Below are 16215 nucleotides of genomic sequence, written 5' to 3' on the forward strand. Positions count from 1 at the left end.
CCAGATTCTCTGAATCTTTTGATGATATTATGCACTGTAGATGATGATATGTTCAAACTCTTTGCAGTTTTACACTGTCGAACTCCTTTCTGATATTGCTCCACTATTTGTCGGCGCAGAATTAGGGGGATTGGTGATCCTCTTCCCATCTTTACTTCTGAGAGCCGCTGCCACTCCAAGATGCTCTTTTTATACCCAGTCATGTTAATGACCTATTGCCAATTGACCTAATGATTTGCAATTTGGTCCTCCAGCTGTTCTTTTTTTGTACCTTTAACTTTTCCAGCCTCTTATTGACCCTGTCCCAACTTTTTTTGAGATGTGTTACTGTCATGAAATTTCAAATGAGCCAATATTTGGCATGAAATTTCAAAATGTCTCACTTTCAACATTTGATATGTTGTTTGTTGTCTATGTTCTATTGTGAATACAATATCAGTTTTTGAGATTTGTAAATTATTGCATTCCGTTTTTATTTACAATTTGTACTTTGTCCCAACTTTTTTGGAATCGGGGTTGTACAACAATAATACATATGTGTTATTTACTAGCTGGGAGGTCCGTATCATGAAATACTGTGACCAAGGTCTTGAAAGTACTGAGCGAGGCTATCTGGGCCGAGGTTAGTATTCAAGGCCGAGGTCACAGTATTTCACCATACGGACCAACCTTAAGCTGGTTAATAACATATTTATTTTTTTCTTTACCAAATTCTAATAGAAAACGAGAGCGGCCTAAAGGGAAAACCGAGCCGAGCCAAGGCAAGCCGCCATTTTGAATCCTCATTCACGGCTGTAATGCAAATGGCTTCCTCCTCAGTATACAAGTGCACTTCCATGGCAGGAAAAAAAAAAACTACATTTTGCCACCTATGTAGTGCCCTATTTATACAAAATTGAGTCATTCAGGATTCAGCCATGTTTTTGCTCGGCATTAGCAAGTTAGAGGTTTTTAGCTTTCTCCTGAAATGTTTTCTTTTATTTCTTCTTCCTCAGGGTAGTAAAACTCACTTTCGCTGTGAAGACTGTCGTTATCGCTATCCATGCTGTAAAATTAATGCTATTCTCCTGAGGAATGTGAAAATAAATGTTGACAAAAATTGCTACGATGTTTGCTGTTGTTGTAAACGAGCAAGTCGCCAGAGATCCGTATCCGGGGTCCGTAACTGGGGTCCGTATCGTAGGATACGGACCCGCTTGCCAGCCAATCAGAGCGCAGGATTTGATGGAAACCGGACCGCGAAAAAAATAACTTCATTTATATCGCACTTTTCAAGCCAGGTGGCACAAAGTGCTTTAAATCATGATAAAATATATATATAAGTAAAGGCATTACAGAAAATTACTAAATAAAAGAAGAATAATGATTATAATAAAAACTGTAAGATAAAATAAAAACATATATATAATATTAAACATGAATAAAAAAAGACATTAAGAAACAAAATAAGAATCGTGCAAATTACAAATGACATTATATTACTAACTCCTTATTAATCTTGCTTGCTCAGTCTTTATGTGAAAATATCAGACTGAGGTCTTGACTGAGCCGTAGGCAAGGTCAAATTTGGTAAAGAAAAATACTGTCCACCAATGAACCAATCAGAATGCATGATTTTACCAGAAGTAGCTCATGCCATAATAAATAATAAAAAAAAACACCTAAAATGTAAAAAGATAGGGTGTAAAAATCAGAGTAAATATATAAAAGTGTAAAGACATAAAGAAACCAATTAAGAACCAAGAAAATCTACAAATGCTGAATGATAAAACTGTGTTTTTAAATGAGATTTAAAAATGGCTAAACAATCAGCTGACCTCATGTTTGGAGGGAAGCTGTTCCAAAGTCTCGAACCCATAAGCATACAGATAAATTAGCATGATAAATCTATAACATTGACTACACACTTCGCTGTTCTGAGGAGGTAAATACATTTATCACACTTAGCTGGATAGATTGTCGCTAACAAATGCTTCCAAGTTAAGTCAAACGTGCCATTAGCCCTTGCTTAATTTTTAGCTGAAGAGAGTGATGCGGCAGTGCTTTAGTACTTTTCACTGTCCAGTTCTCTCACCTTATCACCGATACACTCTGCTCAAACAGATAAAGTTCTTGTGAATACAATATAAATTCCATCATGCAGATCACTAACTAGCTGAGTCTGTAATGTAACTGAGTGTGAGTATATTGGTGAAACCATAGCCTAAAGGTTACAGAAGCAGCTTTGGGACCAAAAGGTTGCCAGTTTGATTCCCTGGACCATCAGGAATGGCTGAAGTGCCTTTGAGCAAGGCACCTAACCCCCAACTGCTTCCCAGGCTGCTCTGACTATGTTGTACATCACTCTGGATAAGAGCGTCTGCTAAAAGCCTGTAATATAATGCATTGCATTCTGGAACTTTAACACCACACTTTGTTGTCTCCACTATTTCTAAACAGAATTTCTGATAAATATGGTAATGAACATTGATGGAAATGGTAAATGAGAAAATAATCCTTTTTTTTGTAGTTAACAGTGAAAGCTGACTGTTATGCTATCAGTTATGTTCAAGATCTCTTATTTAACACCACTGTAAATGTGCTGCAAATGAGAAAATCACACAACTGCTAACTACCCAGAGGAAAAACAAGAATACAGCATCAACCTGAAATTTAGCACCAGAATCACAAATATTCCAATATAAACATATCTCGGGACGGATGTTTATTTTAAGGTCATTGTGTAATAAAGCAGAATTTTGCTAAAAGAAACCATGATGCACGCACCTCTCTGTCGAGCAGGGATGGTGAGATGACTGTGACAATTTCACCTCTTTCTGGGTCAATAAAGAACATGTTTGGTGAGGGCTTCTCAGGAGACTGTCTCACAATTATGTAGCGCAGGACGGCATTGTCTGTGTTGGGATCATCAGCATCAAAAGCAGTCATTGTCATCACCGTAGTGCCTAGAAAGAAAAACAAAACAAAAACAAGAATATCATTCTGTCCTTCTACTCCAAAAATCCCAAACATCATAGTTTCATATTGACCTGACAGTGGATCTGTTCATTAACGAGTACAGTGTGGATTTGACTGAGGCATTTGAAATAGTTTGTTATATAAATCCATCCATCCATCCATCCATTATCTGTAGCCGCTTATCCTGTTCTACAGGGTCGCAGGCAAGCTGGAGCCTATCCCAGCTGACTATAGGCGAGAGGCGGGGTACACCCTGGACAAGTCGCCAGGTTATTACAGGGCTTGTTATATAAACTGAACTGAAAATTTTATTGTCTGGAAGAAATGAAATATAAATCGACATAGATTGACTTATCATCCTTGAGTGCTGTAGCATAGTAATATCTGATGCTGGCATCAGAAATGACAGACAGTTCCAGAAGAACTGACATCTTGGTCAGTGCCTGACATATCCTAAGTGCAGGCTGCAAGATGATGAGCAATTTAGTATTATTATTTTCTTTGGTTAAAAGTGATTTCCTCTGAATTTAGCTGTCTTCATTTTTGATAAATATCAAGATATTTACGTATACTGATAGGAGAAAAAAAAAGGTTCTTTGGGTGCTTGAGTGTGTTAGCCCTGTGATGACCTGGTGACTTGTCCAGGGTGTACCCCACCTCTAGCCCGTAGTCAGCTGGGATAGGCTCCAGCTTGCCTGCGACCCTGTACAGGATAAGTGGCTGGGTAAGTCCAAGCCAAAAAGGCCCAATATACAACCCCGATTCCAAAAAAGTTGGGACAAAGTACAAATTGTAAATAAAAACGGAATGCAATAATTTACAGATCTCAAAAACTGATATTGTATTCACAATAGAACATAGACAACATATCAAATGTCGAAAGTGAGACACTTTGAAATTTCATGACAGCAACACATCTCAAAAAAGTTGGGACGGGGGCAATAAGAGGCTGGAAAAGTTAAAGGTACAAAAAAGGAACAGCTGGAGGACCAAATTGCAACTCATTAGGTCAATTGGCAATAGGTCATTAACATGACTGGGTATAAAAAGAGCATCTTGGAGTGGCAGTGGCTCTCAGAAGTAAAGATGGGAAGAGGATCACCAATCCCCCTAATTCTGCGCCGACAAACAGTGGAGCAATATCAGAAAGGAGTTTGACAGTGTAAAATTGCAAAGAGTTTGAACATATCATCTACAGTGCATAATATCATCAAAAGATTCAGAGAATCTGGAAGAATCTCTGTGCGTAAGGGTCAAGGCCGGAAAACCATACTGGGTGCCCGTGATCTTCGGGCCCTTAGACGGCACTGCATCACATACAGGCATGCTTCTGTATTGGAAATCACAAAATGGGCTCAGGAATATTTCCAGAGAACATTATCTGTGAACACAATTCACTGTGCCATCCGCCGTTGCCAGCTAAAACTCTATAGTTCAAAGAAGAAGCCGTATCTAAACGTGATCCAGAAGCGCAGACGTCTTCTCTGGGCCAAGGCTCATTTAAAATGGACTGTGGCAAAGTGGAAAACTGTTCTGTGGTCAGATGAATCAAAATTTGAAGTTCTTTATGGAAATCATGGACGCCGTGTCATTCGGACTAAAGAGGAGAAGGACAACCCAAATTGTTATCAGTGCTCAGTTCAGAAGCCTGCATCTCTGATGGTATGGGGTTGCATTAGTGCGTGTGGCATGAGCAGCTTACACATCTGGAAAGACACCATCAATGCTGAAAGGTATATCCAGGTTCTAGAGCAACATATGCTCCCATCCAGACGACGTCTCTTTCAGGGAAGACCTTGCACCTTGCATTTTCCAACAGGACAATGCCAAACCACATACTGCATCAATTACAGCATCATGGCTGCGTAGAAGAAGGGTCCGGGTACTGAACTGGCCAGCCTGCAGTCCAGATCTTTCACCCATAGAAAACATTTGGCGCATCATAAAACGGAAGATACGACAAAAAAGACCTAAGACAGTTGAGCAACTAGAATCCTACATTAGACAAGAATGGGTTAACATTCCTATCCCTAAACTTGAGCAACTTGTCTCCTCAGTCCCCAGACGTTTACAGACTGTTGTAAAGAGAAAAGGGGATGTCTCACAGTGGTAAACATGGCCTTGTCCCAACTTTTTTGAGATGTGTTGTTGTCATGAAATTTAAAATCACCTAATTTTTTTTCTCTTTAAATGATACATTTTCTCAGTTTAAACATTTGATATGTCATCTATGTTCTATTCTGAATAAAATATGGAATTTTGAAACTTCCACATCATTGCATTCCGTTTTTATTTACAATTTGTACTTTGTCCCAACTTTTTTGGAATCAGGGTTGTATAGAAAATTGGTTGCAGCAATATTTTTATTTTAATGGTGGAAGTTACTGATGACAATATATTTCATCTCATCTCATTATCTCTAGCCGCTTTATCCTGTTCTACAGGGTCGCAGGCAAGCTGGAGCCTATCCCAGCTGACTACGGGCGAAAGGCGGGGTACACCCTGGACAAGTCGCCAGGTCATCACAGGGCTGACACATAGACACAGACAACCATTCACACTCACATTCACACCTACAGTCAATTTAGAGTCACCAGTTAACCTAACCTGCATGTCTTTGGACTGTGGGTGAAACCGGAGCACCCGGAGAAAACCCACATAGAGAAAATCCTATCTAGAAAATCCTGGCCATAGGTACTTCCTAAAAATGCTAAAAATTAAGAAAAACACACTCGCGAGTGGGGTTTAGGGCCCTAAAAATACTAGAAAACTAATGTATTCATCTCCTCTCACTACATGGTCTTATTATAAACCAGATTGCCTGGCCACTTATATAATGGGAGCTCTCTAGATAGAATATTTACAGACATATGGCAGATTCAATTACATACCCCATAAAAAGTATCATATCTTTAAGAACCTGAATGGAAATGAAGCACAGGTAGCACAGGTCTGCAACTTGGTAAACAGTTTCATTAATTCAATCACTACAAACATGTGAAAGGTCATCTTGTTGTTATTTGTGCATCATTCTCTTTTTTCAATCCCAATTCATCCATTTTTAATGTCCTCGAATTTGTTGTTTTTGCTGTTACATGTACTTTAAGTTCACAAATAACTGTATACTTGACCATGAAAAAGTAATTTAAGATCAAAGATGCAGCACTCTCCTATTCATAGGTATTACATGGGTGTTATTGGGTGTATTTGAGGGCATTAAAAATTGATGATTTGGGATTGAAAAAAGAGAATGATGCACAAATAACAACAAGATGACACTTCACATCTTTGTAGTGATTGAATTAATGAAACTGTTTACCAAGTTGCAGACCTGTGCTATCTGTGCTTCATTTCCATTCAGGTTCTTAAAGATATTATACTTTTTGTGGGGTATGTAATTGAATCTGCCATATTTCTGTAAATATTCTATCTATAGAGCTCCCATTATATAAGTGACCAGGCAGTCTGGTTTATAATAAGACCATGTAGTGAGAGGAGATGAATACATTTTTTTCTAGGATTTTTAGGGCCCTAAACCCCACTTGTGAGTGCATTTTTCTTAATTTTTAGCATTTTTAGGAAGTACCTATGGCCAGGATTTTCTAGATAGAAGGCTCTATGTTTTCCTTCCAGATTAGCAACATATAGAGAGTTAATTTACCAAATTTCAAATCTCTGTGTAACCTAGAAGCTAAGAAAAATGCATTTAAAACCCAAAAATACCTGGCGAGGATTTAGGGGGTACATTCTGGTCTAATTTCAGTATTTTTCAAAATGACCTAGTTCATTAAATACACAGAATAGGGCCCCCAAATTTTTATCAGTTCATATTTCACCAGTATCTATTACCATCAGCTCTCACAAAGAAAATGAATCTGGTTCTGCAACCGCCAACTGGTTATTTGGCATGGACTTACCAGGCTACAGACAATAGATGGATGGATGGATGGTTGAGGTTTCTTAGCTTCCTAGTAGTTCCACATTAAGTAGTCTGTCAAATACTTCTTGAACCATGTGCTGCAGAACCAAAAGTCCAGGGGGTGCACTTCAACCTGATCTAGTTCCTTACAGTATACCTCAGTGGAGTCAAACCAAAATCCTGGGGGTGGAGACAAATCTATGTTGTATGGATAAGTGTGTTTGTTCTGGTTGGCTCAACATCTCAGGGGTTAAAGTGCATGTCACGGGTAAATTCAGGAGCAAGATCAATGTAATTCTCCTATTTTATATTAAACTGTGGTCAAATATCTGTCACATTTTGCATTTTGTGCAATTTTTTTTACCTTGCGCAATACCAGAAAAATTCAGTCGAAATCAAGCCATTTGAGGCGAATTGGTCCGCCTCTGAAAAAACTTGCCATTTGGATTTCCCAGCAAACATTGATTTTTGTGACATCATCTGCAGGACACCTCCCTCTGAATCCTACGTCAGCGCTGGTTTGTTTATGAGAAAACGACCCAGTGGTTTTCTGCAAATTTCTTCAACATTATCGCATAATTATTAAAATGGTTAACAGATGTATTGTAGGAGGGTGTAGCAACACCAAGCTTGATGGGATTAGTGCTCATCGTTTCCCAAAAGACCCGACAATGAGAGAGAAATGGGAGCGCTTGGTCTACACAGGCTGTGCACTGAAACCGTGCAAAGCTCGCACAGCCTGCTGGCGCTTCTGCAGGTGACGTCACGAATCTGGCTCCAGACTCCCTTGGGATTTTTCCAGACGCGTTTTGTTATTTTATTTTTTTCTGCTGTAGACAGATGGCCTTGTGCAAAATTACCCTTCTGGATGAGTGTGTAAAGGGACATACTTTCATATTAAAAAAAAACAACAACAACACGAAATTGGTCCAGAATATGCACTTTAAGGGTAAGTGTTATGGTTAGGGATTAGGGTTAGGCTTAAATAAAGAGTTAGATCAGGTCCAGCTCCACCACCTGGATGAGAGGAACCTGCTGAGAGGACAATGCTGATTGCCCAATTCTGTCTACAAGAGCTGTAATACAGTCGTTACCTAGAGTTGAGCTGTTGGACAGGGCGAACAGACTGTCCTTCTCACCCAGAAAACAGGGTCAATTGTGCTTTCTTGTTCATGGTTGAGTCTGGTGTTCTGACCCTGCCTGATATTTCAAAGCTGTAGCCAGAGGTGCCAGGTAACTCATTTCCCCTTGCCTCATTAAGCTGCTTGCCTAAAAGGCTTGCAAATGACACCAGATGAGATGCCAACATCACATACTGGGCATGGGCCCAGGCTGAATCATAGCTGCCTTCCCGAGTTAATGGCCTCAATCACAGCCAGTAAGGTTTAATGTTTGCTTTTATTAAACTTAGTGCCCTATATAAAGTATGTGGCAAATAAAATGCACAAGGAGATTCAGGAAATACACAACCCCTGGCCTAATAAAATTAAGAATACTTTTGAGTTAAATAGGTGAAAAGTGGTTAGGAATCAGGGATGCTGTGCACTTTTCTCCAGTGGATGATATTCAAGGAGAGATGGATATTTGCATATAGCAAAGCAGTGCATCTCTAATGATTAATTACAAATGCCAAGGCGCGTAGAAGGGCTCTCTGGTGACATCCGCAGCCACACTGAGCTGTTCCACTTCATTGTTCAGTCAAATCAAGTTAAAAGGCACGCACTTCATCGAACTAGCACTCACACAGTTGCTCACTTTCTCATACATACACACTGTTCATCTGGAATTATCAAAGGAAATGAATAGGGTGAACAAAAAGAACGAAAAAAAATCCTACAGATTACAACAGAAGCCACAGTAGGCTCTCTCCATCCTTGTCTCTTGCTCTGTCGGCCCTACTCAAGGCAGGTCGATCCAGAATGTGTACAAGAAGTCAGATTATGTCAATCACGACTGTAGTGTCCATTTGTTCCATAATTCCATGAGCCGTGAAAAATGTTAAAGCCTGGATGGATTATAACGCACGCTCCTTGATACAGTTGCAAAAATAATTTATCCGGTCCATTTTCAGCAACAAAAGATGAATTAAAAGGTTGTTGTAACTAGCAAAATGATTTATATTTAACAACAACAAAAAAAAAAAAACTGCAACAAAACCTTGTTAAACAGGTATAAGAAGCATGGTCAAAACAGTGGGCGGCACAGTGGTGTAGTGGTTAGCACTGTCGCCTCACAGCAAGAAAGTTCTGGGTTCAAGCCCAGCGGCCGATGTGGGCCTTTCTGTGTGGAGTTTGCACATTCTTCTCGTGTCTGCGTGGGTTTCCTCCAGGTGCTCCGGTTACACCCATAGTTCAAAGACATGTGGTTAGGTTAACATGGGGCAGCCTTGAGCTGAGGTTGGGCTGAAGTACCCTTGAGCAAGGCACCTAACCCCCAACTGCTCTTCGTGTGCTGTAGCATAGCTGCCCACTGCTCTGGGTATGTGTGTGTGCTCATTGCTCATGTGTGTGTTCACTACTTCAGATGGATTAAATGCAGAGAAGCAATTTCACTGTGTGCTTGAGTGTATGTGTGACTTATTATTATCCCTGCTACCATTTTCCAGCGGCCTCACGAAGAATCTAAGGCCGACCTCAAATATACCCTTTTCCCCCTCATGTCACAGCAAAGTAATTTGCAAACAGTAAATACAACATTAAGCAGTAAAAACATAAATGCAATTCAAATCCATTATCCAATAATCATACTTAAAATCCATCCATTATCTGTAGCCGCTTATCCTGTTCTACAGGGTCGCAGGCAAGCTGGAGCCTATCCCAGCTGACTATGGGTGAGAGGCGGGGTACACCCTGGACAAGTCACCAGGTCATCACAGGGCTGACACATAGACACAGACAACCATTCACACTCACATTCACACCTACGGTCAATTTAGAGTCACCAGTTAACCTAACCTGCATGTCTTTGGACTGTGGGGGAAACCAGAGCACCCGGAGGAAACCCACGCGGACACGGGGAGAACATGCAAACTCCACACAGAAAGGCCCTCGCTGGCCACTGGGTTTGAACCCAGGATCTTCTTGCTGTGAGACGACAGTGCTAACCACTACACCACCGTGCTGCCCATCGTAATTAAAATAAAAAATATTAATTTCATAAGCAAAAACCACGAAATGGCTATAACCACAACAGATTCTCAAAATAAAGGTCTTCGTGGTAGCTGAGGAAAGACAGTTCATTAAAAGTCACAGCTGATATATAAAATATACTTTAATAGCATGGGCAGTGACATTATTTTCAGTGTAGGCTCAGGGATGAAAATAACCACTTCAATAATCTCCTTCAAGCCAAAGTAAAGTGCTGCTCAATTAAATTCTGCAACTGTGTAAATTCAGGATGATTGCATGTTTGGAATGCATCCAGTTTCGCCTTGAAAAAGCCTTCTTATGAGACTTTGAGACTGAAATCTGAATTTAAAATGCTGCTGTAAATCCTGAGGGTCATGCCATTGTACATTTTTGAAGATTTACTCCCCGGCAGACAAATCTGTTTCTGTTGCATCAATACAATTTGTGAGCACCAAAACCCTCATAACAGCCAAATTCATCACAAATCCTCAGAACATAGTGAATAGATCTAGCTTCTGATGCTGCAACTTTAGATTGTTTGCTTTCTTCAAACAATTAAGATAATCCCAATTAGCTCCTTGTCAGTAGATAAACATTAATAAAGGTGATTATGATTGTTACATTAACCTGTCCCCAGAGTTACTCTCATAAAAATCAAGAGTGCTTTGAGGCATGCATCAGTATGGCCCATGACAAAGCCATCAAGTCCCATCAGCACACACATAAATCAACAAGCACAGCTAATTGGATAATGGGGCTGGCCAGCAAGTGAATGCAAATCATGAACCTGCAATTATGTGGCAATCATTTGAAGCTGGGCACAATTCAGGAGCTATTGTCTTCCTTTATGAACTCCATATTCCTCCTATTGCCAAGCAGAATCAATGTTAACTGCATCGCAGAGTATAATGGAATGACCTCAAATGGCTAGATATGAACCTGTGTGTCATTACTGTATTATCAGCTCCTTCCATCTTATCGAAACTGAGATAAGGCAGGGTGAGAGATTTCTCACGCTCTCACTAGCCTTTCTCTCTCTCTCTTTCTCTCTCTCTCTGAACCAGTGAAATAGAAAATGCCCCATGAAAGCATGAAGACTGGAGCATGTCATTTTATATTTGTGCACTGTATAAACACTTTGCATGATGTTATGCGAAAAATCCCGACAAGCTAAGAAGAATATGGATATGTCTTAATTATTTTTGCTTCCTAATGCGAGAATTGATTTCAGATAGACAGTTCAATCAAGATTCACTTAAAGTAGGTTCATCCATCCATCCATCCATCCATCCATCCATCCATTATCTGTAGCCGCTTATCCTGTTCTACAGGGTTAAAGTAGGTTGAGCAATTTTTAAATCAAATGACAAAATTCTCTTTACATTTTGCCACTAAAGAAGAAACAACTCCAGTGTATGTGGCCTGTTTACATTTTCTCATTTGGCAGATAGTTTCATCCAAAGTGGCTTGCAGCTAAACAGAAGAGATGAGGGTTAAGAGTCTTGCTCGAGCATCCAATAATGATAACTTGGCAGTACAAGAATTCAAACTCACAACCTCCAATGAGTAATCCAGAACCCTAATCACTGAGCCACTACTGCTCCCAGGTTTGGCTATTCTCCAGCCTCTCATCTCATCTCATCTCATCTCATCTCATCTCATTATCTCTAGCCGCTTTATCCTTCTACAGGGTCGCAGGCAAGCTGGAGCCTATCCCAGCTGACTACGGGCGAAAGGCGGGGCACACCCCGGACAAGTCGCCAGGTCATCACAGGGCCGACACATAGACACAGACAACCATTCACACTCACATTCACACCTACGGTCAATTTAGAGCCACCAGTTAACCTAACCTGCATGTCTTTGGACTGTGGGGGAAACCGGAGCACCCGGAGGAAACCCACGCGGACACGGGGAGAACATGCAAACTCCACACAGAAAGGCCCTCGCCGGCCCCGGGGCTCGAACCCAGGACCTTCTTGCTGTGAGGCGACAGCGCTAACCACTACACCACCGTGCCGCCCTCTCCAGCCTCTAGTATACAAATATTCTTGGCTAGGCATGTGTTTTGAGACTGTGACTTTGGTCGGTATTTATTTAGATTTATATGATTCAATACAACGAGCTATACTTCAGGGGTGTGTTTAGCCTATTTTTGGGGGTGCTCAAGCACCCCCAAAAACGAGCTCAGCACCCCCTAGCTCAGCACCCTCAAAAACACTGCTTTTGGACGTAATTTTCAGAAATAAGTGCCCTTGCGCACTGCGCAATGAATGTGTGCGCGGGCGTGTGTGTGTTCTTGAATTCACCTGTTACGTGATAGTTCTATGACCAGTAAAATCCCTCTCCTCCTTGCGTCCCCTCTGATTGGGTTGCCTGTCCGCGCGAGTGCTTGCATGGTGTTTTTTTTAACTGGATTCCACGCCGATGAGGAACTCGAAGTAGCACCTGAGTATTACTGGCATAGCGAGATGTGAAGGTACGGACTGGAGTTACAATTGTTAAACACAACACAATAATATGCATAATGCAATATTGATGTTCCCTGGTCTATGAACAGAATGATAAAAACGACATTTATCATCCATATCGAGATACTTTGTGGTTGTAAATGTGTAGATATCATAGTTTATTGGGTCAGCTTCTGTTAAAACATTGCATAAGTCTAGTCTTGTCTAGTCTAGTCTTCTTGTCTAGTTAAGTCTAGTCTAAATGCGGAATAAATGTGGAAACACTGTCGTTCAAGCCAGGTGCCTCTGTCAGCTCTGGGGGCTAAGCACCCCCAAAGATCAGATGCTAGACTCGCCCCTGCTATACTTCCTAAAATCACTCACTATATAATATATAAAGGTCTGGGAAATATCAGATGGGAACCGTCAGGGCCTTCAGAGAAGGTCCAAACATAGCAGCATTTGAAATGTTATATTTAATTTCATTCATTCGTTCATAATTTCATTTTAATTATTCTCTTCTAATTCAGCCTCATTTTCTATCAAATTTGCTTCAGAAACAAAAGGCTTACTGTCCTGAAAACATTAAAGTTATCTAATGAGATTTTTTTGTTTGTTGTCTCTAGGCAGAGAAGAGTTTCGAGCTGGCTCACTCATTGGTTAGGACTTCATGGCCAGGAAAGAAGGCCATGACAGTGTATGTTTATGTAGGAAGTGACAGATGAATTAACAAATCAGATTTTTATTTATAGTGTGGGGGGGGCAAAAATTTATTGCCCTAGGCCTTTTTGAAGGCCAACGTGAGCTTAACTGTGAGTCAGCGCCATCAGTGCTGCAGTGAAGTCACCTTCCAGCCGGTGTGGCATTCATCAGTAGTGTTAGCAAATGCTAATAAAGCGGTCAAGCCAGTGCTATCGAGAGCAAGTAGTGCAGGCTAACGGCTGAGAAACCAAGATTTCTGTCTCCAGACTCTTCTTCCACGCTGCACGCTCGCCCCAGTATTTTTCACTCAAACTTAAATATTCATGTCCCTATGTAATTTACTTACTTACTTTTAAAATCAACATCGACAACTACACACAATGGAGTTACCTAGCAGCCTGCCACTAATCTCTTGCAAAATCCTTTGCTCTGTTGCTTTTTTGGTGTGTTTGGCTGAGCTGAAGTCCCAGCTCTAATAGTAACAGTTCACCACTGGGAAATATAGACGAAGACTACATACAAACTCAAAGTGTCACTCTGAACAATATGGCTAGAGTAGCTTATCTGGTAAATAGATACCTGCTTTCAGGACAAGGTCATGGAAAGTTCTAGTGCCTGCTGCCAGCCGTGCCACATATCACTCAAGACTGTTGATCATGAATAATGTATGTGAGAGCAATTTCAGTGGAAGAGAAAGAAAAAAAAACTCAAAATGGAAAAATATGCTTTCCCTTAAGTCCACCAAAATTTAGTCGTGTTATGCATTGCAGCAGAGGGTTTCATATGGGTGTAGTGAAACTACAAGATTACAACTTTAGTGGGAAAAGAAATTAAACATACATAATTCTTATCTAGTGTGTTTATGCTGTTTATATTGTTTATTTCAATTCTTCTATTTTTATTTATTGCATTGCCTGTTTGCACCGTGGGTCAGAGAGGACTGAAATTTCATCTGTGCTGCATGTCGAGCATGTATAGCATATCTGACAATAAAGTTGACTTGACTTGACTTGACAATACCCTTTCAAAAAAAAAATCCCCTGTTCTGAAAGTTGTTATAAACAACTTTTTCCAAGGTTGTGATCTTTTGGCTTTGGGGAAGTTGTAGTTTTTGCTGCTTGTTTAGCTCAGTGTGTGGGTTTACCCTTGACCATATTTGTTCTATGTTTTAATTCAGCAATGATGGTTACATATTTTTGATTCAAGAGCTAGTTTTTATTTGAACGGCGTATTTGTTTTTCATATTAACTATACTATCGCTGTCTCATCCTATAGATGAGTGACTGGATAGCTGATTTTTGGGGAAAAAAAATTAGTGCATATCTGACCTGTGTCTAGCTACAGCTGTATGCCAGTGATTGCCAACCAGAGCCTGCCACTTTACATGGTAGACTACTCTACATGCTTACCAAGGAGACATTAATATTTGCTTAATTTAGCCTCAAGATTTGTGTGAATAAAATATTTCTAATGCAGATTATCTGTGCATTTACACACCTCAACCTAGAGGCTCAAGTGCCTCCTAATATGCTGTCTGATTTGCACATTAGCAGCACCTTGGCACCACGGCCAGTGCCACATGTAGTACATCCTGTATTACAGTCAGCTAGGGAAATCAATATGACTCCCTCATCTCATTCACCCCAGGGAGGCCCTGCTTCTGTGTGATAGGCAGGGTAATAAGAAAGAACAGGTCGAAGATTAAGGCAGGATGAGAAAATGATGGAGAAGGTGTATGTATGTGATTGAGAGTTACAAACCATCTTGAAAGACACACACACACACACACACACACACACACACACACACACGAGTTTGCATGTTCTCCCCGTGTCCGTGTGGGTTTCCTCCGGGTGCTCCGGTTTCCCCCACAGTCCAAAGACATGCAGGTTAGGTTAACTGGTGACTCTAAACTGACCGTGAGTGTGAATGGTTGTCTGTGTCTATGTGTCAGCCCTGTGATGACCTGGCGATTTGTCCAGGGTGTACCCCGCCTTTCGCCCGTAGTCAGCTGGGATAGGCTCCAGCTTGCCCGCAACCCTGTAGAACAGGATAAAGCAGCTAGAGACAATGAGATGAGATGATATATATATACACACACTAAAGAAACATAGGTCAACATAATTCTGAACTTGTCACAAATTATCACATTTATAAACAACACATCTTGACTCTCATTTGAAATTTAACATCAATTTTCCCAGCCATGGAAGATGTTAGTCACATAAGCGTCTGATAAACACCTACACTGACGCCTGGCTAGTGTCACTGATTAAATTGCTAATCCCAAATTGGGGGTGTCGGGGGGGGGGGGGGGGGGGGGGGGGACACGCTATTGATTAGATGGGGGGAGGTCAGCAAGCTATTTAAGCAGAGGGCCATAAAAACATTTTAACTCACCTTGTAGGGTCAGACCACTCAATCCTTCAGGGAATCCTTAATGAGATTTGTGTGCTTGCTTCCTTGCAATTAAATGAACTAAATGTTAATTTGGACACAGCAAAATGTAAACTGGCCTGCAGAAGATTATCAGAGAGCCTGGATTTGAATCTTGTCTCTGTGTTCCCTTATTGAGAAAATAGCTCAAACAGGATGTAAAAATCACATGCCACTGTTTTATACAGAGTTGCAAAACTATCACATGGAAGTTGCTTCCAAATTGTAATCTGATCACATTCTTTGCCCTTCAAAGTGTCCTTGCTCTGCAGGTCGATGAGTTCCAGCTAAAGAGAAGGTAGTGTTGAATTGATGATGATGCCTATAGAATTTGTGGACAGCTTAAAGGAGAACTGAAGGCAAAGTTTTTATTTTCAAAATTCTATTTCTCTCATTTTATTAAATATAGGAATGCATTTTTGATAGCTATTTTGTCACTGTATAGCGAGTTATGAGTGTTTGAAATATGCTCTGAATATATCAGTCCAGGGCGGCACGGTGGTGTCGTGGTTAGCGCTGTCGCCTCACAGCAAGAAGGTCCGGGTTCGAGCCCTGTGGCTGATGAAGGCCTTTCTGTGTGGAGTTTGCATGTTCTCCCCGTGTCCGCGTGGGTTTCCTCCGG

General features: G+C 40.8%; 1 protein-coding gene across 1 annotated transcript in view; it reads right to left on the bottom strand.

Moving 5' to 3' along the window:
- The window catches only part of cdh13 (cadherin 13, H-cadherin (heart)), a 925252-nt gene that overhangs the window by 286784 nt on the left and 622253 nt on the right, over positions 1-16215 (bottom strand). Inside the window, exon 8 of the mRNA XM_060923723.1 lies at positions 2767-2945. Within this exon, the coding sequence (XP_060779706.1) occupies positions 2767-2945 (179 nt within the window). The remainder of the gene's footprint in view (positions 1-2766; positions 2946-16215) is intronic.

This window comes from Neoarius graeffei, chromosome 6, assembly GCF_027579695.1.
Source record: "Neoarius graeffei isolate fNeoGra1 chromosome 6, fNeoGra1.pri, whole genome shotgun sequence".
NCBI lineage: Eukaryota > Metazoa > Chordata > Actinopteri > Siluriformes > Ariidae > Neoarius > Neoarius graeffei.